Here is a 25,313-nt window from a genome sequence, read left to right as displayed (position 1 = left end):
TCTCATATTTAACTGTTGACACGTTCCCCTTTGGACAAAAATGTCCATCACAAAAATTCAGTATGAAATGAAATCGTTGGCAACATTACACTTGAACATTTTCAAAGCAGCCAACTTTGGAATAAATTCACAACAGTACAGTCCGCATGATCTTTAAATTCACAGTCCTTTTGTTAATAGAAGGAAACACTAAAAATCTCAAAGAATTCAGTGGTATGAGATCCCAGCCACACTCTGTTTCTGAGCAAGTTGGGTGTTTAACTGTTTGCCCACACAAATCACAGCTGGTACAGCACAGTACTAGGCGATGCAGCCAAAGTGAATTTAACTTTAAAAGTGAAGTTCAATGCCTTCTTCATGCCCTCACACTGCCTTACCTCCTGAGCAGAGGCAAGGTGTTGAAACCCAAAAAGTTGCTCTAAGTTAGAGACAACTCTGAAAAAGGACTGAAGTCTCTAAAAAATGCATTATATGTCAAGGATAAGACAAAACAGAAACAAAAAGGGACTTACGTTGGGCATGTAAGTACTCCAGAAAAAAGTTAATGAAGTCACTCTTTACTGAAATCCTGTTATTTCAGTGTTACTTCAGAATGAAATCTTAGCTCATCATGGTTTCTGCTAAAATTGCATATCATGAATATGTTGAGTAATAATGAAAGTATGAGAGATAAAAGCAGTAATGCCATTCACTTTTCCTGCAGTAGTTGCTTGGAGGTCACTGAAGCAGTACATAAAATAAGAGAATGTGGTTGGTTTGTTTGGGTTTGTTTTTTTTTTGTAAACACAAGTTTTAGAAGCCCCCAAACAAGGTCTTACTTGTATTTATTATGAAGAAAAGGAGAAAACATCCTTCTTATACTGGTGAAGCATCAGGCTTGTACAATATAGAGGTTTCTTGTGCAGGAAATGTGTGGGTGGAAGGAAAGGGAACAGTTCCTTTCCTAGAGACTATTAAAACTTCACATGCAATATTGAGATCAGCCTTCATAACACACTGATGTTCAGCATGAACATATGTATGCGTAGAGACCACGCCTTAGTGCTGAAACATGATAAACTGAATACACTGCTCCAAAGTCACTCCTAAAGATGGATAATATTTTACCTAAAATTTCCTGTCTATGTAATTTCCAGGTCTTTGGATTTTATCATTAGCTTTGTATTATTTGATGCTTTCCTAAAATCTCGTGACCTCAGTACCACGTGGCTGATGTTGTTTGTCTATCTATCACAATTAATGGGTTGAGAATAGAGCTTCCCACATGTTAAATCACAGAAACACAGGAAAACTGGCTGGATGTGACCTCTGAAGGTCCTTCAGTCCACTCGGAGGGTCAGTCCATGGATCAGGTTAGTACGGCTTTCCCTAGCTGAACTTAAACTCTACAACAGTGGAGATCCCAAAACTCTCTGAGCAGCAATTCCAGTTCCATACTTCCTCCTAGTGAATTATTTTTCCTAATGTCCAAACTGACCCTCCCATGCTACAGTTTTGTGGCCATGTGGTCTTGTCATTATTTCTTGGTACTATCAAGAGACTAGAGGGGAAAAGAATGACATCATCATCATCATCATCATCATCATCATCATCATCATCATCACCATCACCATCTTTTTAACTACCTTTCAAATATTTGCATGCTGCTATTATGTTTTCCATTGGTGTCCTCCCCACCTGACTACATAAACCCAGCTCCTTCAGCCACTCTTCACAGGACATATATTCCAGGCTTCCCACCACTATGGTAGCTCTTCCCTGGACACTCACCAGTTTCTCCACACACCTCGTGAACTGGAGACTCCAAAACTGGATGGAGTATTCGAAGTGTGGCTTCACTGGCTCTGAGTAGACAGTCATGACAACTCAGCCCGTTGGCCAAGTTCCTCCTGTCCGGATGCACCCTGGCATGTACTTTGTCAAATTTCTAAGAGGAGTTCCACTTGCCCTCGTTACTGTCAGCCACAAATTTCTGAAGTTATACTCTGTCTTCCTAAAATCTGAGAGTAAATTACCTTTTTGCTTGCCATCACTGACAGAATTAAGCAATTCCTGGTTTACCCTCCATCACCATGATTTTTCAAAAACGTGCTCCCAACTACATGGCCAGGTCTTTCAGCACTTTTGGAGGAATCACTTTCAGCCCCATGGAGCTGGGCATCATAGCTTCTCCAAGTGGTCCTCAGCCTGTTATTCCCCTGCTGCTTGCTGCCTCTGTCAAACCCCGCCAGCGCACGCAGCGGGCTTTGCCTGTGACAACAGTAGGGGATCCAAAAAAAAGCATCAAGTACTTCAACCAGTCATAAAGAAATACTATTGTCAAGACCTGAAAGCCACACTTTCAACTTCTGAATTCTATGTCCATCAGTTAATAGCCTTAAAATAATAGTCTAGAATTTAGAAGTCTGGATTTAAAGGTAAAATACAGATTGATTCTACGTTACGATTACACTGAGATACATCTAGCCAAGTTATTGAAAAAAAAATGCTATTTATGGTGACACAAGGAGATTGGCAGCAATGTAAAATGAAAAGGCGGCTGATATGTTAAGGATACCAAATCAAGTTGGTTGCTATTTTATTCCCCACAGTAAGAAAAGTTGACTTTTACCAGCAGAGATGGAAGAACACACCTGATCCCAAGGCCTTTCCAGTGGATACACTTCCACTGGTCCCACCGGTACGTGTTACAGTTACACTTCTTACTTGCTGTTGTGTACTGCATAATTCTTGTTATCACTAATGCTGAGGGCAACGGTTAAAACCACTGCACTGTCTTTTACCTCATAAAATTATTAGAGTGTTTAGAGATTTTTCCCGAAATATATTTTTAATGTTAAAGTTCTTCCAGAAGAGCTGAAGGAGCATCATAGATGCTGGAAGACTAAAATTACTGTCTTTCTTCTTATATTAATGACATTATATATATATGTGTGTGTGTGTGTGTGTTTCTTTATATTAATTACATTAATATATGTTTATTTTAAAAAAAACCTCTATATTAATGGTTTTCTATTTTAAGTGGGCAACCGATTGAAATACTCTCTAAACGTTTTTGATTGACAGTTGACTGAAAATCCAGTAAATCAAAACCCACTTCAGCACATTCTTTCACTTTATATTTTTTCAATTTTATTATGCATTATTCTGTATACTTTAACCACCATAAATACAGCTCTAGCCACAAGCCATTCTCTTCTGACATCAATTTCTGCCATATATTTAGGAGCTATTTAGCTCCAATCTAACAATGCTTCCTTTGTTTTCCTGATACTGCACTCTTTTTGTTTTGTTATGTCTTCAGCTATAGACTAATTTAAGGTTCATTATGTAAACACCTGAATACATAAAGGGAATATTTTACCATAATTTCATAGATCATTACAGTAATCATGCATTAGAGTATGTTTAGGGTGGTAACTAGGAACACAGAGAGTTCTTTCTTAAGGAGGAAGCAATATACATAGAAAAAGGGATACCAAATGGAATATTGCATTGTCTTGGTTCACTAAATAATCAAGTCACTTGGATGGCTTCGTAAGTTTGCACAGCTGGTATAATCCATACCAAACCTATTGTCCAATCAGGAGTACATCCAGAAGTTTATCTGATGATATCAAAAAAATCTGAAGTCTCAAAAAGTGACAAGCTTTCTTTATTTGCTTTATATTTGTTTGTTTTTGTTGTTTTTTTTTTTTTTAAACAGCACATACTGAACAAACTTCCAGCGTTTTTTACTTTAACAGAAATAACTTCTTTTTTTGCTCCTTTGTTGTTTGCTTGTTAAACAAGTGAACTACTGAGTATACTGTTTTCTTTCCTTCCAGGTATAGCATGTCTGGAAAAGAATCAAAGACCCCAGAAATAGCATAAGCATCTACTCTATTGCACAGATGTCAAAATGCAATGCCTGCTTTGGATGTGTATTTTATTTTGTTTCTGGGGTAGTGTTATTTGTGTTTAATTGTGTTTGGTTTCTGAACTCTGCTGGCAGAGATGGGTTTGGTATTGCTTGTGCTATGTTTACATGAACAAGCTTATGTGCTTTTCTTGATACTCTGCTTGTATTTCACCATATCCTGGAAATACTATGGTGACTTCATTGACTTTTGTTGGGCTTGCCTGCAGTGTGGAACCACTTCTTGCAAAATCTTCAGGCAGCCTTTTGCAGCCCACCACGTTTACACACAGCTCATGCCTGTATAGCACTTGATTTTGTTTGGTTTTGTGTGGCTTTGATAGTCAGGAGTGCTGTACAGGATCTGCTAGTCCATCTCTGACTCACCAGGAGGAGTCAACTTAGGAAGATGCTGTAAGAAACAGGAAGTGAACCTATTTATAGCAGTGGCTTTCTCAGTGTCCCCGGATGAACCTATTTATAGCAGTGGCCTTCTCAGTGCCCCCTGACTACATCCCAGAGTCAGACAGCATGTTCTAGGAAAAAACACATCTTTCATTTGCAACTGGTGCTGGCACGAGCTTTATAAACCATATACTTTTGTTTATTTTCTTTACTGTACTAACACAATGCACTTTCAAAACTGTGTATCTTTGTTCTTTTCTTGCTTTCCTAATATGCTCTAAAACTTTTTTTTTTTTCCCTTCCAAAACTGTGGCATATGGATTTCTCTTGCTACATTTATTTTCTGTTGTTCCATAAACAAGGGATTCCTTATTATAATGAGGCAGGGGCTTTCTGCCACTATGTCTACTAGTTTTCTTAGCTATTTTATCTCCTTCGCTACTTGAGCTAGCCCTCCCTCCCATTCTGCTTGGCCTCTGCTATTTTAATTAATTAAGTTTGGTAAATCAGGTCTGCTCCAGCCGATGCCAGGTTTGGACGTACACCTGCCCACTTGTTTTCTGTACGTCCGTATTTCTTGTTAAAGGTATTATGGGCTTTTCAAACATTTGCACCTGAACTCCTGAATCTTCTCTTACTATAATCCACTACAAATAAGTTGACTATTAAAAATAGTTGTATTAGGCAAGTCAAGCATTTTGCCCAGTTTGGAAAACCACCAGTCAAAACTTACTTCCAGATTTCTCCTGTGTTTCTTGGGAAGTTGTATCTCACATGTAACACTGTTGGTCATTATGTGGGCATGAGACATCCCGGTGTGCCCAAACACAAAACAGGCAAAGACATTTTACCGTCATCTGCATCAGCCAAAACAGCCATACAATATCTTTTTTAATACTGTGGTTAATAATTGGATACCTCCCAGTTTTGGTTTACTTTTCTCCCAATTTAAAACTGCTGAAAAATGGAGTTTTTTGATACCATTGACAGATAACATTTCAGTATGTCGTAACAGCAAGGTTTTGATTCAAAATTACCTATTAAAAAATGTAATTAATTGATTGTTGGGGCTAGGGTGTGATGGGGCTTAGCACAAGGTACAGGAAACCAAAACAGGGGTAGCTGTGGCATACTTCACACTTTGCAGCTGGCAGTGTAGATACACCTTGAATTGTAGGACAGAGGGTTGGGGTGTGCAGCACAGTTTGCTGGAATTATAGCCGAAGGATACTCAAGAATATACTAAGAGAGTTGGCTGTGGGGAAGATCCTGGGAACGGGTCTGAAGCCTCATCCCAACCCCTCTGCAAACAATGGGAAGAGATCCACCCACCACCCTGAACTTTGGATCCATCGAACAGCAAATATGCTGCTGCTGACGTTAGCTTTACAAACCAGAAACACCCCCTGACTGCATGAAAAACACGGCGATCCTTAGATGAGTATAGCGTATGCAAAACAGCTTGTGAAATCCTAACCCTTAGAGAGAAGCACATAAGACAGCAGCTTATTTTTTCACTTCTGACCCCTGCAAATACCTCATGAATAAATCCACGAGGGTAATCATAGGTAAAGAGAAAGGGGTAAAATCTCCTCTCAGTTCTGCAAGTGAAAAGATGGGAAGCCAAGACCTTTCGTATGAGAGGATGGAGTTTGTTTCTGCAACATAGATGCTGCCCAAGTAGGGTAATCAGGAGCATACTGCCAAGGAACTCAAAACATCAGACATCCCAGACTTTTCTGTGTTTATTTTTAATTTTGTTTATCAGCTATTGCCCCCCCCATATGGCACTTTGCATGTTTATTCCTGACGTTACAGGGAAAGGGTTGATTTCCCCTCCATGCACTAGAATAGCTTACGCTATAAACTTGCCCCTGATGGGAACCGTTTCCTGCAGGAAGTGCTAGGAAACAATTTGTCTTTAGTAGATGATTTTGCTATCAAGTGCATTTCCTAGGAAATGTATGTCATAAGGCTAACTAAATTGGATAACACGCAGCGCCCTTCCAATCTCCTGAGCTGAATCCATTTGGATATCCAACACATTTTAATGGGCCATGTTCTGCTTCATTACACAGTCTGCAGCTCCTGAGCAGCAGGGAAGCAGGTCCCTGTTTCTCATAAACTATTTCACGTCCCTTTTACTGTTGGGGAAGTGCTCTTAATGAACACTGAATAGCTTTCCAGCCGAAATAAGGCATGTTGTGTAACAGAAATGCCCACCACTAAATGGTAAAACTGCCTTTTATTGCAGAAAAACGGCCTCATTTTAACAATCATTATCAATTCTGAGAAGTGATAAAGGCATAATAACGCGCGGGAGTGAGATGCCAACAGCACGTACTAAAAGACAGCTAGCTCCTCTCAAAACCGTCATGAAAATGTGCTATACACTGTCAAGTCCCATTCTCCTCTCCCATTCCCAAAGCGCTGGGCTGAGATTGAAGCTCCAAAGGGCAGTGGAGATGACTCTCCATGTGGTGTACGAACTTGGTTCTACAAAGCCTGTGGGCTGGGAGACCTCTCATCGGGAAGCGTGTGCCCTCTGACACCAGCCCCCTGTGGTCTGCAGAAGCTTTATAAAGCCATACTTGCTTACAGCACACCTTCATTTCTTCAGTATTCAGTATTTGTAACACAGAATTTCCTTCTACACAAAGTTTGCATGCTGACATTTTCTCTCAATAAGACAGTTTGGCGTATCTGATTATTTGATGAAAAACATAGATTAAGGAAATTTACAGACTCTTCACATTCTTTACTCCTTCCCTGTTTTTCATTTCATGCTGCATGTCTGGTCACCTGAATCACACGTTAATTTTTCTGTTTCCTGATTAGATAAATGGAAACCTTAAAACAGGAGAATATACGTGGGGTAGTTATTTAAAATGTGGGGGTGTTCCAAGGAATGCTTTTTAAACTTGTTTTATTGTAGAGATTTACAAACCACTGAAGACAATTATCTGCTGAAACAAATAAACAAATATAAAACTGGTATTACTGTGAAAGAGCTATTCTATTTCTTTCACTTGTTAGTGTCCAACACTAACAAGCTACCTTTTCCTTTTAAATATTTGGTAACTTTGTACTTTAAAAAGTAATTTCCAGTATCTGGCAATAAAACGTAGTGGACACTGTCCGATTATATTTTACGTCTGAAAAGTCCAGAAAAGGATTAAAAATGTTTTCAAAACATGAAACGTGAAGTTCTTGAACTCCTCGTAACTGCAAGGAAAAGTGTTTATTTACCACTGTTTGACTTGGAGCTCCAGGCCTGCAGGTTTTAACTTAAAATATTAACCAGGGTGAGATTATATGTTTGAAGTTTTTGCATCTCCTTTCAATAGAGGAACGTATTATATATTTGAGGCTTCTTTAGGGCAGGGAATGCCAAAATGACAGATTGTTTCTTTTAATGTGGAAGTTCAGTATTGATGGAATTTGAATAGATGCTGCATGATGTCCTGCAGGCCCACAGGCACCGGCTATTATTCCCCAGAGATTACTATCTACCAGTAGATGAAGAAGCCAACTGCATTGATCGCAATACCAAAGAGACAGTATCTATTGATGAAGCGGTTGCTCACATCCGTAGGGAGTTAAAGGAATAATTATGGGCAGAAAGGCAAGGCCAGCAGTCTGGCATCACCATAAGTTTGAAATTAAGTCTGTGCTCCATGCATGGCACTGCACAGCAATGGTAACAGCACAAGGCAAGCCAGCCAGTTGAGGGTGAAGCTCACAGTATTTGGTTTCTTAACTTGTTGTTTCCTAGCTCCTCTGCAAGGTTTCAAACAAGGTTTGTGAATATTTACTTCCCAGCTGTCTAATCGAGGGTGGAGATGCAACTGGGGATGCTTCGGAAAGATTAGAAATGCACCTGCCAACAGAGATCGTTTGATCTTTGTGCACGACCTGCTGCAGGACACAGCTTCATGGTGAAAGTTCTTTATGTCACGTCCTTGAGTACCAAAACAATATATACAGAAATATGTATTCTTTCAGTTGCATGAAATGATGACAGATGTATCTCTGAAATTATAACACTCCTCAAAACATTCCAGCAGAAGCACAGAAGAGCTACGTACTAACTACTCAAGTTATTGGCATTTAACTTTTGTATGGACAACCAATGCTGATAAGAGATCGGTCAACAATCAAGCAATAGCCAATAAAAGAAAAAAAAATTGCTTCCCAAAGTTCAAAGATTTTAGAGTGCATGAATGGAAACAAAACTACATGAAGAGCATTAAACTTAACCAACTGAAAAACTTAACCAACTGAAAAATGGTTTTCACATGGACTGAGAAAAGCAAATATTTCTGGTATCATCTTACTTTTAACTGGATCTAAACCAAATCCTAAATTTGGAGTCATTCAGCAGTGCATCTCTAGTAGCAGTCATGACCTAACATCATTCTAGGCATGCTTGTATATCTGTTTTCCATATCGCCTGCCATCATATCGGACCACAAGTGCAATAAATTGCCCATAGACCTTGTGGGCCTCATATTTTACAGGACTGGCTTTCATCATCCTGGTTTACTTCTTGATCCTATTACATAAATTGGTGTGTTGAAGCTGGCAACATTAATAAAAATAACAATAATTCTATGGCTCTGAACTTTACTTGAATAAAATGAAATTTCAAGTTATATAAAGCAGACTAATATAAAATCTTTTCTGGTGATTACACAGAAGGGTAAACATTCTGGTCATTTATAATTTTCACCAAGCACTCATACCTCTTTTCCCTAAATATGCACTAGCAATAAAGTAATTTTATTTTAAAGCAAATATCTATGCATATTACAGTGCTCTGAGACTGTTTTACCTCTGCCATAAAATCTCAATTACAATGAATTATCATTTTTATCTTTTTTTATTTGAGATAGATCCATGTAGCACAAACCTAGATCAGATTCTAGTAATAATTCTTTGCAGAGACACAGTAAGAAAAGATATATATATATCTACATGTACGCACACAAATGTCACCACATATTTGTGTATGTACATGTATAGTTATAAGTATAAATATAAATATAGCTATAAATATAGATATAAATAATAAACATAAACATAAACATAAATATAAATATAAACATAAATATAAATATCAGTGCATTAAGTTTCACTATAAAGCTGCAGTAGTTAGAGTTGTAGTGCTAAAACTCCCATGGGAATTTTGCTATACTCTGAGATTTTGCAGGAGGAGAGGAAAGGGAGGGAATGTGCTTTGGTACAACTGCCAGTCCTGCAAAGCTTTGGCAGTCTCACTGCAAAAAAGCAGCCTTCTCTGTGCTGTAGACAATTACTAGAGCAAATTTATTCACCTGACTTCACAGAAAAAAAAGCCAGCATAACTAACCTGAGCCAATATATGCCAATATATACAGAATAGTTACATGACAACATATACTGAATAGTCAAATGTATCACAATGTATTAAATCTATCTGTTAAAAAAAAAAATTTATGTCTGAAATATACATTTTGAAAATACCAGATTGCTGCTTAAGGAAACTCCCACCTTTTGAATTCCAATCTAAAATTAACCTGTTTTGTGAAAACACGCCTTTTTAATCAATTTTTATTTGATGAGGTATAAAGACTTTCAATATAGGAAAATAATACATGGTGTCACAGACGTTTCTGTCATAAAAATGGCAGAGGAATATGCATGCCGTAGATTTGGATATATCTATTTTTAATTCCTCTTTACTGTTTTCAGACATTGGAGGCATTTTCCCATCCATGACACACTAACTCCTATTCTGTAAACAATTCTGCACTGTGCAGTATGGCATTGAACGCTGTTCAATGAATTGAGCTGAATGCTGTGGAAGCACTTATATGCGTAGAATTTTGCAAAGGCCTATTTGCATTTTTTATTACTGGTAACATCTAGTCTATATTTGATTTTTTTCAATGAAAAGATCTTTGCTTTGCCAATACGTACACTGTATGAGAAAAGCTAAGCCTTAAGGCTCACCTCTCATAACAGAAAAAAAATTCAGTATTAGAGTTATATGATTTTAAATCTTGGTGGGTTTTCTATTAGAGTTTAACAGATACAGAAAATTGAAATTCTCACTGTTTTTGCAAAGGCTGCAGATATTTCAGTTTTACTGGTACAATTATCTCAGTAACACATTACATGCAGAAGCAAGCAATTTTCTTTCCCAGTGTATCAGCTATGAAATTAAATCTATGCAATTATACCCCTATTGTTTCAAAACAATGCATCCCTTGCTTTCATATGCATTCTATATGTTATTATGAGAAATGAAGAGAATACATAATTAGCACCTCCATTGTGCCACGGTGTGTTTCAGGATGTCGTTCACCTGGTGAAGCTGAAGTGCCAAACCTGTGTGTGCACGGTGGAGGTGACCCCCAGCTCTGCAAGGGGACTGAAGGAAAAGGCGCCAGCTCTTACCTGTAGGCTGTTGAAGATGATGAAGAAGACTAACATCCAGAGGTGCCGGTAAGCCATGTGCAGTCCTCCCCACAGCCAGGTGACAGAAATCAGGGCAAAGAGGTACAAGACCAAGGGGATCTCTGAAAACCACAAACACAGCATTTCAGATGGTGCGCCCTGGGAAAAACACCTTTTAAAACGTTACTGACACAGGACCCAGTTTTGCCATCCCTGGCCAACCTTGGAGTTCATTCTCCAGCTATAGGCAGACCTTTTCTTGGTCCTAGGGCTTTTGGGGACCCCCCCTGGGGCCAGGAGACCAGGAGGAGGGCATGGACATGCAGGGGACAGGGAGGTGGGGGGTCAAGGGGGCACAGCCCTGCTCAGCAAAGCAGACATGGGTGCTTTACACATGGGAAGAGTACACATGGAGTCAGAAAATGTGCTGAACTTGGGGGAAGCACAGGAAAGCTCTTGGCAAGCTCTGGAAATTTTGGGAGGAAATGGATTTTCAAGACTTGAGAGGAAAGGAAAAGAACAAAAGGATTACCAGTACAAAAACTGCCACAGCTCTGGCAATTTATAGAATTATATAGAAATTTTAATAATCGCTTATTCTCCAATTTGTTGTTACTTTCACTGCAAGCTGAACATGAGAAGGTATCTGACCCTATAAAGTTCTAAGTGACGACCTCCACTCGGTCAAGGAGTCCCCCAAAGACAGGCTTTGCACCAGTTAACTTTATTCATCTTCAAAAATACGTGCAGAATCTGTCCTTAAGCACACACATACAGCTGCATTTTATATTCCCTGCTGTTATTTACAGCATAAAAGATTTAAGGAATGCTGGCGGGAAGATGTCTGCATGCACAAAGTTTGCTAAAAGGAAAGCAGAAGTTAGCTAATTAGCTTTCGCTCACTCCCGCTCTGTGGCCGCCGGCCAGACATACCATGCTGACCCCCTCCCCATGTTGACCGTAGTCATGGCAGACTTCAAAGTCCATGTTCGCCCAGGCCTGTAGGCTGCAGGGGCAGAGGTGCTGGGCCAGGCACTGCTGCTCTCTGCACCAGCAAACATCGGGCATGTGCTTCTGACAGGCATCATTCCAGAAACAGCAGTTTGGGAGCGCTTTAGGCATTTTGTTTAATACTGCACAAATACTAAGTGCCTTCTGGATGTAGGCAACAGCCTAAAGACTGCTTCCCAGCGAGGCGGGCAGTAGTTGCTCCAGGACTATAACTATTGCTCTGGCAGAAATGCATGTGTGTATTGTTATCACAAGGGAATGGCGTGAAGCGAAGCACAACGTGAAGTGAAGCACAATGTGAGCGGGTATTGTGCTCCTGAAGTTTCCCCTGTTAAAGCTAACAGAGCTCAGTAAAACCTGGGGTGCAAACCTGGGCTGTTCTGCAACCACCGTTGGGTAGTGTGACATAACCTTTAACAAAGATATGTATTTCCTTAGCGAATTATAACAAGATAACATTACACGTGTATGCTAGGGCTATGGTAACCTAGGACTAGAGGTAATAAAAATGCAGTATTAAAATAAACTTAGTTCTTTGGAACAGTTAACAAGGTCTTGCTTCTTCTGTGGGGTGGGTGGGTGGGGGGGTGGTGGTGTCAGGAAACCTACCTGTTTTTACTGGAAAATAGCAAAGGCTATTAAAACACTAAAAAAAAAAAAAATCAGGTCCCCTACACAAAGGCATTTGAAAGCTCATCTCTAATTACCATCAAGGTACTCCCATCCTGCCACTTATGTCTGAGGACATGAGATAAATCCTCTCCAGCTCGGCCACGGGTAAAGGGTGCTATTCCTGTGCAGGCAGGGCTGCTGGCTCGCTCCCAGTGGATGGGAGGATGCAGTGCGGTGAGCCCCAGGCAGCCAGGGACATCTGGTAGGACTTGAGGAGGCAGCATGGGTGGGCACTGGTGCCCTGGCATGGCATTAGATCTAAAGGAGATCTAAAGGATCCATACATGGTGAGCACATACAACAGAGGCCCTGTGGAAGACCTGTTCCTGATGAAGAGTCCAGACTGGATAATCTTGGTTGTCCCAAATGACAGTCAATGCCCATTAGGCACCTGAATCACCTCTTCCATGGAGAGCTGTGGTCTGGCCAAAATTTACTGAAGGTCTAAGACTTCCCAAGGACCCCTGATCCAGAACATAACATCAATAATACACATGTATTTTTCAAAACAGCATCGGGCGTCAAAGATTAAGGCTATGTACCTCTGCTATTTGTCTGGGAGGAACTCGATTTTACAGTTAGGTGAATAGACTGGAAATGCAACATATTTCTCATGCTGCACTCCAGGGTCACTAGTACTCCTGGCACCCAAAGCACCCATTTCAAAGTCCCTTGGGCAAAATGGAAAAATCCCTTGTGGCTTCCACAGATGTTGAAACAAGCTTTCCTTTAACAGCTACTAATATACATGACCGACATCACAATGCTTATACAATTAACCAAATATGCCAGGCCCTCTAAAGTAGCAGGTAGTACAGTAAGAAATAGAGCATTACGTATTTCTCATTATCCTACATGGCATACACTAATGAATCCAAATACTTATTAGATGTGTACTTAACAATGTTCAGAAAAAAAATATTAAATATATATATATAGAAAAGAATTGGCAACCTCAAAGTTTTCGATGCTATAACAACAAAATTTACCAAACTAAAATATAAGAAATCACATACCAACAAAGGCTGCTTTTTTTAAATGTAATTCTACAGGTAAACTCAGTACTAATCTGTAGAGCAACTCATTAATTTATTTGTGCACAAATCTGAATGAAATAATGTCAACTATTCTCAAAATCATACAAAAAAATCCAGCTGCTTATGAAATTCAACTGGTATAATGGACTGGCAACTAATGATCACTAATGTATACAATTCTAAGTGCTGTACATAGACCAAAGCGAACAACAAAGAGTATTGTCTTGGGAGGTTCGAATAATGATTTGGCTTTTTTATTACTTTGCGGCATAGTTCAGTTCAGGTAGGGGGCAAGTGAGAGAAGAAAGCAAACTGCGGGAGGACAAACCGCAGGCAGCAGAACATGCCAGAAGTTAGCGCCATGATTTCTCTTTCAGTGCATTAAACTCACCCAAGGAAAAACACCACGATACAAATCATAACCTAGCACCCCATGATTGTTGAAATCATAGATCGGTGAAATAGCTGTTTAATTGAAGCTGAAGGAAATGGAGCAATATGGTATCTCACTCATATACTTTTGATGTACAGTGATCTGACTATTATTTTCAAGTGTGTGTGAGGGCAAAACAAAATGTGATAAATTCAGTGCCACCTCACCAGAAAAGGGGTGGGGGGGGGGAAGGAAAAAAAAAGGGGGGGGGGGGATGGGGATGGGGATGGGGGAAGGGAAAAAGAATACAAGTAAAGCCAGGATCAAGCTCACTGAATCCAACAAGAACTCTCTGGATTGTATCTTGAGTAATTCTGATAAAACCTTATGTAACAAATGCTACTTGTACAAACATGTCAACTTACCTATGCATTACAAGAAGAAAAAGCCTAAAGATGCCTGCTTTTTGCCACATGCTGAATATTGGTACAATTTATGATTCTGCTTTTACCTTTATCAGCAACAATTGCTCCATTATTAGTATCATAAAGGGTTTATGGAGTTGAAACTCTGCCTGCATTTGAAGTGTCAGCTGTTTGAATTCTCTTCACCTATTTTGTTCATACAATTTGTTGCATTTTGATTAAACAGAAGCTCAGTAAGTAGAACAAACATATCAGAAAATCAGGAACAATTTCATTTAAGTTTGTAGGAACAGCACTGCATAAAGGAAAAGGATGCCCATACACACGCTCAAAATGAACCCCAGCAGATGGTCCAGTTACCTGTGGTTTCCTTCATATGGAAGGAAAACCAGCAACCCCCTCCCAAACAAACCCAAAGGGTATTTCTGGGCAGATGAACCTTCACTGACACAACATTTACTCTAAATCCAAGCACAAGAAGTTGCTTTTAGACTATTTGAGTAAACTTTAGCAGATAAAAACTGCCATGGAGCAGTCACCTCAGCATCAGTATGATGTGACTGAGACACTGTCAGGTAGCTCTGCTGGGTATTATATATTCAAACCATGCTGATTCACAGTTATTTTATACCATTACCACACCATTTTTTTAGTACTAGGAATTATGAAAGGTTTTATTTAAGCAAGAGTCTGTCCACCTACTGCTTAAAAAAAAAATTAAATATATATATATATGCATATATCACCATCCTGACTGTTCATGTCTCTCCTTGAATATCCCCCCCTTTTCATTAACTACAAGCTTAAGAAACATTGGTAGAGTTGACAACTCAATACAGATAAATGCATCTTATGCAGCATTTTTTTTAGTTTGAAAACTTACCATCGTGCAGCTTGCTATTTGACTATGTGAAATTACATGTACTCAATTTACCAAACAACTAAATGCACACCCTGTTTCTCACTTCTTCCCCATTGCTGGGAAAAGATTATTTTCCTTATTAACTTATCTATAAATTTTATTTTTCCACAATGCTTACTGTTCTGAGGGCTGTGGTACATTGTAATCAGTTCTCATGGGTGGTAAAACTGTAGGTTTACTACAGTAGGAGAGTCCTTAGAGAACAAGCGTTTTCTCAGGGATTTACATAAAAATGATGCTGGCGAGAATTTGAAAGACAGTCTGCAATATTTTCATGACAAGTTTTGATTACAATACAAAAGTCATGAACCAGGAAAAGTACTAAAATGATGGAAAAATTTAGTTACCTCAATGGGAACCTAAAAGGAGCTGTACTGGGTATGAAGAAAAGTTTACCTGGCCTTGCCTCCAACCAAGGCCCCAAAAGCTGGCCAGATAGGATATTTCTCCCAGCAATTCTGCCATTTACAACTTTGGAGCTTGCTGAACCAGACAGTTTCTTCCTGTTTAACAATCTTCAGGGGACTTATCTTTCACAAACTCACGCTGAACCAGTTATGATGAACTTTGATAATTCAGAGTATCCAGTGGCAAGAAACTCCACAGGAACAGCGTAAGATTCAGGTAATAAAATGCCAGATTGCTCAGCTTAAACAGCTGTCAGCCCTGTGTTTGCTGTTTGGTTCCTTACGGCTGGAGCAGGATCATGAAATAGAAGGAACCAAAAAACCCAGGACATTTTCAAACAGCTACGTTTTCACCTACAGTGGTTTTAAATCTGTAATTTAGCAATAAATAAATAAATAAATAAATAAACCCATACCATTTCTATATTTCTGAAATGAACATCACAAAGAAAATAAAGACTACGACGACTCTAAGTTGCATCTTCTGCCGTGCCCTAACACATCCGTACTGACCTACAGACAGAAACAATCTGATGATGAGGCCCCTGTGCCTACACCTGCACCTTCCGCAGGCTGAGCAGGTTGCAGGAGCCAAGCTGAGGTCCACAGAGAGGTTCACCACCACCAGACTGTGGTCCAGTCAGCCTCTGCACGGCTTCTGCAGAAATGAGAACTGCAGTGGTTGTCACACCTATGTGCCCAAAGGGATTGGAAAAATGGTGAGAAACACTGAAGTTTACAACGTAGGGTTCATTCAGCACAGAACTTATTCATAGATGGGGCCTGGAATAGATTCTGCCAGGGGAATAGCGCTGGTTCAGACACTGCAGAGAAAGAAAAAAAGAGTAAGGGAGAAATAATTTTCCAGTGTCAAAGGCATCTTGTACACTAACTCCCTTCATATGCAGGATACACCTATTCTGGAAAGCATGGGAAGGAAACAACCGCAACCCCTGCCCCTGCACCTGGCAGCACCAAAAGCCATACAGCCTCTTGGTAGCCCCAAGCTGGGAGGATGATGAGGAACAAAGAAGAAAAAAGTGGAAGCAGCGGCAAAGAGAAAAAGAAGACAACAAGGTGACTTGCAGTGTTCCCCACCATGATCCACTGTGAGATCTTTGAAGGTTCACTCCATGGCAAGTGGAGATCGAGGTGGATTTGCATGTGTCACTGTAATTTCACTGAACGGTGGGACACTCACGTGGCTAACCGCTTTTATCCCTACGCACCGCCTATGAAAGAATAACTTGATGGTGCCTGCCACAACCTAATAATTTACCATGGAGGCAAGCAGCAATGGAAATCCTCCGGCAAAATTTCAGTCACCAATTGCCCACGGTGCATGGAAAACCAACAGGTGAGCACTTGGGCAGAGGGAAAACTTACTACGTGAAGGAATAAACAACTTACTTGAACAAAGGCATCAAAACAGAAATGTCTCATAAGCCCTATGAAACGACAATCAGTTCATCGCCCTGGAGAAAGCCTGTATCACCACTAGGAAAATTTAACTGACACCAATTAGAACACCACCACACTGCTTTTATGGATTGCCAACACTAGAACCCTTTTTCAGGACACGGGGATCAGTCCCTTCGGAATACCATGTTCAGTCAAGCCAGCTGGTTTTTAATGATGTTTTTGCTAGTGGTAGCCAGCAAAAGGAGTAACTTCTCAGTCTGAATGAGATTATATATTTCAGAAGACAATACATCATCTTCTTATTAGAACAGACATGTAATTCAAAAGAAATTAAATTTCATATTCTGATATTGCCAATTTCCTGTGTCTTCTGCCTGGAGAGTTAGAACTACTCCTGAACTTCATGTGTTCAGTCTGTTTTTGTCACAAAACTGCCAGGTAGACTGCCTGAAGGCTTTTTTCCATACCTAATATCGATAAAATCATCCAGGACAATGAGTCTGAACAGTCAAAAATGTTAAATCAAACAGAAACCAATAAAACTGGAATTATTAAATAATATTAAGACTCTGAAGTGTAATGCTGAGTATGTCTTTGCAGCAAACACGTAGATGATTTCACTATGGGAAACAAAGAATGCGCTATGCTTTCATAACACAGCCAAATATTTGTACTCTCACCACTGTTTGCCCAAATTATGTCTTTTTCTATTGCCTGAAGTGTTTAATTTTTTTTCTAAAAATAGGAAAGTCAATAAAAGAAGCAATTAAATAATATGGCTTTAATGATCTTCTGAGTTTACCCATAAATATTTACTATGTGTCTTCCCCTTAGGTTGTTAAACTGATAATGCAACTTTAATTGCTTTTAATTGTTTTTGGCTAGACATGAAGACCTACTGCAAAATCTGAAAGATCTTTACAAACATTTTTTCCTAGATGATTGGGGAGAATGTATTGCATAACAGAATTTCATCGATTTGTGGGAGACCTAAATTAGTAAAACATTTAGAGAATATTGCTTAAGAAGTCATGGGTTAAACTTAGCAACAAAACTATGAAAATGCCACAAAACCAATTTATTTATTTTTTTTTTTTTTAAAATAAGCTCGAATAACCACATTCCAAATCCTGCCGGCTCCATTTTCAATTGCTTTTGACAACTGCTGTAGAAAAGGAGTTTCCTAACAGGATTTTGTGGCCAAAATAAAGAAGCTAACAGATTCCCTCATAGAGTTTAGAGGAGAAAATACCACCACCATGACCAACATGCAATCAGTGATTTATGACAAAACCTCTGATTCCAGACTGGGAATGTTAAAGACATGCAGGATTCAATGGTAGCTCGTACTGAAGATCAGAAAGCTGGCAGGTACATGTCCATGAAACCAAATTGGACAAAGCTGTTTATCAATTATTTGTAGAAATAGGAAGCAGCAAACCTGTTTATTATTTCATTTTATTATTATCATTAATTTATATATTTTTGGTCTGCTGCTTCTTGTGGCAAGGAAGATTTTGCAGTCAAAGAATACCTCCTAAAAGTGAAGCACACCTCCTGCTAAGCATAAAGACTACATCACTGCTACAAAATCATAGAAGACTGACCTCTCTAATGTTTCCACTAAATCTCAATTTTTCGGCAAACTTTCTCGTACATGTGTAAGACACTTTATGGTATAATCATAGAACCATAACCAAATGAAAGACCAGGAATCTTAGGACAGTTTATGTTATTAGCATTATGCAGGGAACATGGTAAATACCAGAAGAACAGCAAATAAAAAAGAAAGAAAAATTCCAAGCTACTGATCTCCACATAATAAAATTATTTAGAAGTATTATGCAAAACATTATACAAGTGCTAAATTCACAACTGTACAGGCATAACTCATGCAAATTTACTTGCTTCTGAAGATTTCTTTAAAGGAAGAAATCTAATTTGGGCATGTGAAACACAGTGCAAACAATCTAAATTACATGAGTGCAGATGATGCATTGAAGTTATTATCTCATTCAGATCTTTGTTCTTTATTTCAGCTTGTAATTATGCTTGTGCATTTTGTCTTAACTGCATTTGTAAAAATCTCGGAGGCAAAGATTTGTTTTCCTCTTAATTACAAAAAAGAAAAGGCCCTGGAGCACTATGAAGACAAATATTATATCCAATGTGATAAATACTGTGAATACTGTACATAAGTTCAGAGGTAGCCAACACCTGGCTCTTGATTTCTAGATGCATCTTGTCATCTCAAGATGAAAGCACTCCTGCAATTCATTGTTCCTTTGATTCTCTTAGATACATGATATGTATCTAATAATTCAAGATAAAGATTTTAGCATACAGCTCACAGGATAAGGAAGACATATAACTACAGGTTTAGATACACATTCTCACTTAGAATCAAAAGCCCTGTCCTCAGCATCAGCTCCAGAGCTCAGAAGCATGGTTGGAATGTCCTGCACTTGCATTTTGTGCAGCTTATTTGTTTCTTCAGAAGATCAGATGGTAATAGGTATAGGTGGACCATCTAACATGTTCTGTCATGATCAGGAATTGCATACTGCTAAGACAATAAATATATTAAAGAAATTTATATGAAGGAACATGCAAGAAGGTAGTTAAAACTTTACAGCTAAATATCTAAGGCATTCTTCATGAAGTTCTATTTTGGCAACATAAAGTTTTAATCTTTAAATTAATTCTGGCACATTTACAATGATGATATCTGAATCGGGTAAGTTCTACTGCATATTTATGTGTAGGGCGCGAAACTACACCACTACATGTTGTTCAGTAAGTGGAGGTCATCTATTCACAAAGGTATTACCAGAAAAAAATGCAGGTGATTTTTCAATTCAATTTTTTTTTTATTTTCAAGTATTTTTGTGGAATTATGAAAGGTTAGCAAAAAGCTGGAAAATAAAATTATACATATTGGATTGCTGTCCTGTTCATCTCCAGTTTCTACATTTGCATATTAGGACTGTCAAGAGAAAACAATCATCTTTTACATATGCCTATTCCAATCTCCTGTTACTTCAGCCAGATACAACCACCCTGCTTTATACCACTTGATTTCCTTCAAAAGCAGTCTTTCTTGTTGCAAACTTAAATATTAGTTCACCCAGGAGCTGTTTATCCAATGCACCCTTCTGACTTGGCTCCTGTCAAGGCTAACTATTGAGAAGTTAGTTTCTATATATAGCTGAATAATCAGTCAACAGAGCATGTTTGCTGAAGGGCTGGCACACTGAATCAGAAAGTCTCTTTCCTAGTGAACTCAATGCATATCTTTGGAAGAGTGTGGCTAGCAGCAAATTCTCTGCTCCTACAGACAGAACAGAATAGTAAACGACAGTACTGCTACCTAAGCTCAAGGAGATGTTTTACTAGAGCAGACAGAATTTATTTTAATAGCTGTGGAAGACTAATTTTGTGGCCCTTTACAATGGTGTGACTGCACTGATAGATAAGGGAAGAGCAAGTGATGTCATCCGTCTTGACTTCTCTAAGGCAGTCTCTTTGATATGGTCCCATGCACCTTCCTTGTCTCTGAATTGGAGAGATATGGGTGCGATAGATGGACTACTTGATGAATAAGGAACTGGCTAGATGGAGACATCCAAAGAATTGAAGTCAATGGTTCAACGTCCAAATGCAGACCAATAACAACCGGTGTCCTTTAGGGGTCCATACTGGGGCCCATACTGACCAATATCTTTATTAATGACAGAGACAGTGGGATTGAGTGCCCCCTCAGCAAGTTTGTGGATGACACCAAGCAGAGTGGTGTAGCTGATTTGGTTGAGGGAGGATATGCCGTCCAGCGGGACCTTGACAGGCTGGAGAAGCAGGCCCATGTGAACCTCATGAAGTCCAACACGGAAAAGTGCAAGGTCCTGCATCTGGGTCGGGGCAACCTCTAGTATCAGTACACAGTGGGAGGTGAAGAACTGAGAGCAGTCCTGCAGAGAATTGGGGATATTGGCAGGTGAAACAGCCCAGAAAGTAAATTGTATCCTGGGCTGCATCAAAAGAAGAGTGGCCATCAGGTCAAGGTGATTACAGCCCCCTGCTCTGCTCTGGAAAGACTCCCCCCCTGCAGTACTGTGTTCAGCTCTGCCACCTCCAGCACCAGAAGGACATGGACTTGTTAAAGTGGGTCCAGAGGAGGGCCACAAAGATGGTCAGTGGGCTGGGGCACCTCTGCTGTAGGGAAAGGTTGAGAGAGTTGCAGCTGTTCACCCTGGAAAAGAGATGGCTCTGGGGACACCTTAGCACAGCCTTTCACAATTTAAAGAGGGCTTATAAAAAAGACAAAGACTTTTTACCAGGGCCTGTAGTGACAGGACAAAGGGCAATGTTTTTAAACTGAAAGAGGGTAGATTTACAATGAACAAAAGGAAGAAATTTTTTACAGTGAGGGTGGTAAATCAAGGAAACAGGTTGTTCAGAGAAGTGGTGGATGTCCCATCTTTGGAAGTGTTCAAGGCCAGGTTGGTTGGGGTTTTAAGCAACATGATCCTAGTGGAAGGTGTCCCTGCCCATGGCAGGGGGGGTGGACTAGATGATCTTTAAAGGTCCCTTCCAACACAAATCATTCTATGATTCTGTGATTCTGGACAGTTCAAGATGAAACTTCTTTGAAAGGTAAGCTTTGGAGTATTTCAACAACAGTAGAAAAGAGAGTAAGAAAAAATTTTGGCTCAATTTTTAGCTTAGCCACTTGCATATTCAATTTATTTGAAAAAAAACCACCCAGTAGATAGTACAAATGTTCCTATTAAGTTTCTATTGAAGTTAGTAACGGCCTTCGTCAAGTAGACATTACAAATATGGAACTTCAGAATTACCAGCTATATTTTAAGAGGCTTTTCCTACAATCTATGAAATGATTGAAAGTATGTACACTTAGAAGCCAGATAATTTTTTTTTTCCCTTCGAAATCTGCATATCCAACCCATTTTTCTGTTTCATGGTAAAATGCAAGCCAGTGACCTTGCTGTTTTATTTTTATTGACAACATTCAGCAATGCTTTGCATGAATTATTGCAGAATCCACATGGGGTCATCTGTATCACACTGCAACTTTAACTATATTCTAACTGAATGACTCCTAGAAAGGAAATAAACAGTACTAGTTCAAATATTCACATGCAAATAGGTATTTGTATGAATATCTATGTATAAATGATAATTACATGTCTATATATGGCACTTTTTCCTTTCTGCATTACTCTTCGCTCTCTGGAATTTAAATGAACAGGTGTCCACAATTACACGTAAAAGCATATTTAGAAATATTTTTGTCTATGTTTACAGCTCTCTACACTTGCTATGTCAGAATTGTTTACAGTGTCATTCACCTGGAATTTTATTCTCTTTCTAGAAAGGCTAACTAATGGACAACAGACAGTTTTTCAAAGCAGCAATATTATTTTTTTCCCCACTACTTACTTTTTGTAGTTTGGGTGCTGAACCTCACGATTTTTTGCTGTAGGAATTTGTTGTTGTGGGTGACTGAACAGGGGGTAAATCAGTATAGGCATGACAGCCAGAGACGAGCTAGAATAAGAGACTAAACACAGGCAACTGTTGCTCGGTAGGCTCACCTTTCCTCTAGTTTTGGAGGGAACAGAGAGAAACCCTGGCATATTCACTGCCACATGCAACTTAAGGAGGCAACGATGCCCAAAGACCCCCCTACCCCATAGGGTCTTGTAAGCCGTGCTGAAGCCAAAACTCAGTGTGGGTGCGATCCACGACCCCCTCTCAGTTGCAGAAGCAAGATATCACCAATGCAGCTGATTGCGGGCAACTTTGCTGGGATGAAAAACGTCGTTTCCCACAGCATCCTCTAAGGTGGTTGCAAATAACAGCACTGAAGCGGGAGTAGGTCCCACTGAGTTTGTAAGAACATTGAGTCAGGGCAGTGAACTTCCCCAAAGAGTGAGTCATATGGCAAGATTCAAAATTTAGAAGTGGTAATGGGTCTTACCTCTGCAAATTGCTTTTGAATATGTGCTTCAAAAGCACAATATACCCATAAAAATAATGTAAATATACTAACACCACCTCAAATTTCAGGAGAGAAATATTCAGTCAGAAAGCAGAGGCCTTTAGTTAGCAGTTCGTACCATGTCATGTAGTTACAGGCAATGCTACAAACTACAGAAATCACCAGCCTCTCTTTCTGGAGGCTTACACTATAAACACAGCTACACAGAGAGCCCTTATACAACCCCGGGCACCGTAAACCTCAGCAGGCAGCTCTGTTTTTTTCCTCCAAAATAGCCTCTCAACAACTTGCTCTTACCCACACTGCACGAGGTACTTCCATTTGTGCTTGCAAAAGCCCTGTGGTAGCAAAACACTAGTTTACTGTGCAGGTGAAAAAGTAGTAAAAGTTACAACCTGTTTTTTTGGAGGCAGGGGGGCGAAAAAAAAAGCTACTACTGACATTTTATTGAACACGTTTCTTCCTGATGGTTTAGTTTTGGTTTTGTTTTTTTCTTTCTGAGATCCTTGCATACCATTTTCTGGACTTTATTGGAGAAAGATCTTGCATTCTATGTTAAATCAAACAAAGTTTTGTTTCAACCCTATTATTTCAGATCTTTATGTTATGTAGATATAACTCCTATTAGTACTTTCTGCCAACTTGCATGCCAACTTTATTTATGGTATTGTTTCAATATTCAGTATTTTTTTATTTTAACAGCTTTGAGACAAGCCTAAACCTTCAACATATGAATATGGAATCTCCATCCTTAGAGGTACTAAAAAAAAGTTATTTATAAATAAATAAACTCTATTATTCAAGACTGAATAAGGCGCCACCTTTGCGATTGCTCCAGGCAGTCCCTTTTATACCAGAAAGAAATGAAAAAGTAAAGTGTAACTAAGGTCTTGACTATCATACTTATAAGCTATGTTTATCAGACCTTATCCAGATTCATATAGCTCTTAGTGAAGCAGACATTTTGTCACTAAGAAAGAAATAAGTATTTTAAGAAATATCCAGATAATATGTATTTATTTTCATTTTCTCATAAAAGGAATATATTTCTATAACCCAAATGTTAAAAATATATTTGCACTTTTTTATAAAACTCAGGGTTTTTTCCCAAAAACATCATGAAAACAAAAGAAATATTCTAAGCTTCCCACAGAGTGTCCTATTATTATGGTATTGGTCTAAACTGCTCCAACTTTATTTTGGGAACATTATTGTATTTGAAATTGTTCTGACAAAGGAGACCAGCCGATACTTCCTGTTTTGCACAAGACAGATCTTTTCTTTCAAGCACGTTTCAGTTGCGAGCAGCTCTAGGAAATTTCAAAACAGAGGCATTAACTCCGAACACTCCAGCATGCAGCCACTGAACATACTGCAAAGCACAAGGGCCAGGACTGTGCCCATCACCTGGGCCGAGCAGAGGAGCGCAGCGCGGGCGCCTGCACTACTGCTAAAGCGATCGCGCCTCCTGAGCACCCCCAGCCCTCCCTGGGACAGGGCTGTTAGGCTCCCCCAGCTGCACAGGGACAGGGACACAGTCCCCCAGGCAGGGCGATGCTGCCTGTTATCGCTGTTCCTGTGACTAGACATAACCAGAGGTACTAATTTTTTGTTTTCGGTTTAACACATATTTATCCTCCTAAGACAGTTAAGCATCTGCATAACTCACATCATCAAGTACCTTCGCAGACATCAAAGGGACCTCGAGCACACTGAATCTGACACAAGTGCATAGGTATCTATGGAACTGTGGTTTCTCGTGGGGTTTTCTGAACTGGCGAGAACAGTCAGTACCATTCTGAGCACCCAGCTTGTTTCCACAGGTGTAGCCAACCCTTCATACCTGCGGCATTTGTTCTTCCTCTGAAAATATCATCGTATGCTTTCCATTGCGGGGTCACCTGGTAGGCGTGGATGAACACCACAAAAACCACCACCAAGCACATTAATGGCACCAGAGCAGCGGTGAAGAGAGCAGCGTATGCATTTGGAATGAAGCACCTGATGGGAATAAATGGAAAAAACCCGAAGTTAATAAACTTAGGAGGCACCTTGAACGGTTGTAAAATTTCAGAAACAAATGTTTTTGATGAGGCATATGCTTTACAAACCACAAATTCTTTAACTCTGTTCCCAGAGTAACCTTGATAGGATGGATTGGGTTCTGTCAGTTCTTATCTCCTTATCATTACCTTAAGGGGTATAACATTTGCACCTCAAAAGTATGCATGTTACATTTTTGCCTATCTAATGTTGGAGAGATTTAAACTGTTGCAAT

The 25,313-nt window shown here is 39.5% G+C and overlaps 1 protein-coding gene across 1 annotated transcript in view; it reads right to left on the bottom strand.

Annotated features, from left to right (window-relative positions):
- The window catches only part of ADGRV1 (adhesion G protein-coupled receptor V1), a 292,864-nt gene that overhangs the window by 31,403 nt on the left and 236,148 nt on the right, over positions 1-25,313 (bottom strand). The window contains exons 87-88 of the mRNA XM_040578910.1: positions 24,879-25,036; positions 10,745-10,866 (exon numbers count right to left, since the gene is read on the bottom strand). Of these exons, the coding sequence (XP_040434844.1) occupies positions 10,745-10,866; positions 24,879-25,036 (280 nt within the window). The remainder of the gene's footprint in view (positions 1-10,744; positions 10,867-24,878; positions 25,037-25,313) is intronic.

The sequence above is a fragment of the Falco naumanni genome, chromosome Z, assembly GCF_017639655.2.
Source record: "Falco naumanni isolate bFalNau1 chromosome Z, bFalNau1.pat, whole genome shotgun sequence".
Lineage (NCBI taxonomy): Eukaryota > Metazoa > Chordata > Aves > Falconiformes > Falconidae > Falco > Falco naumanni.
This window is presented reverse-complemented; position numbering and strand designations above follow the sequence as displayed.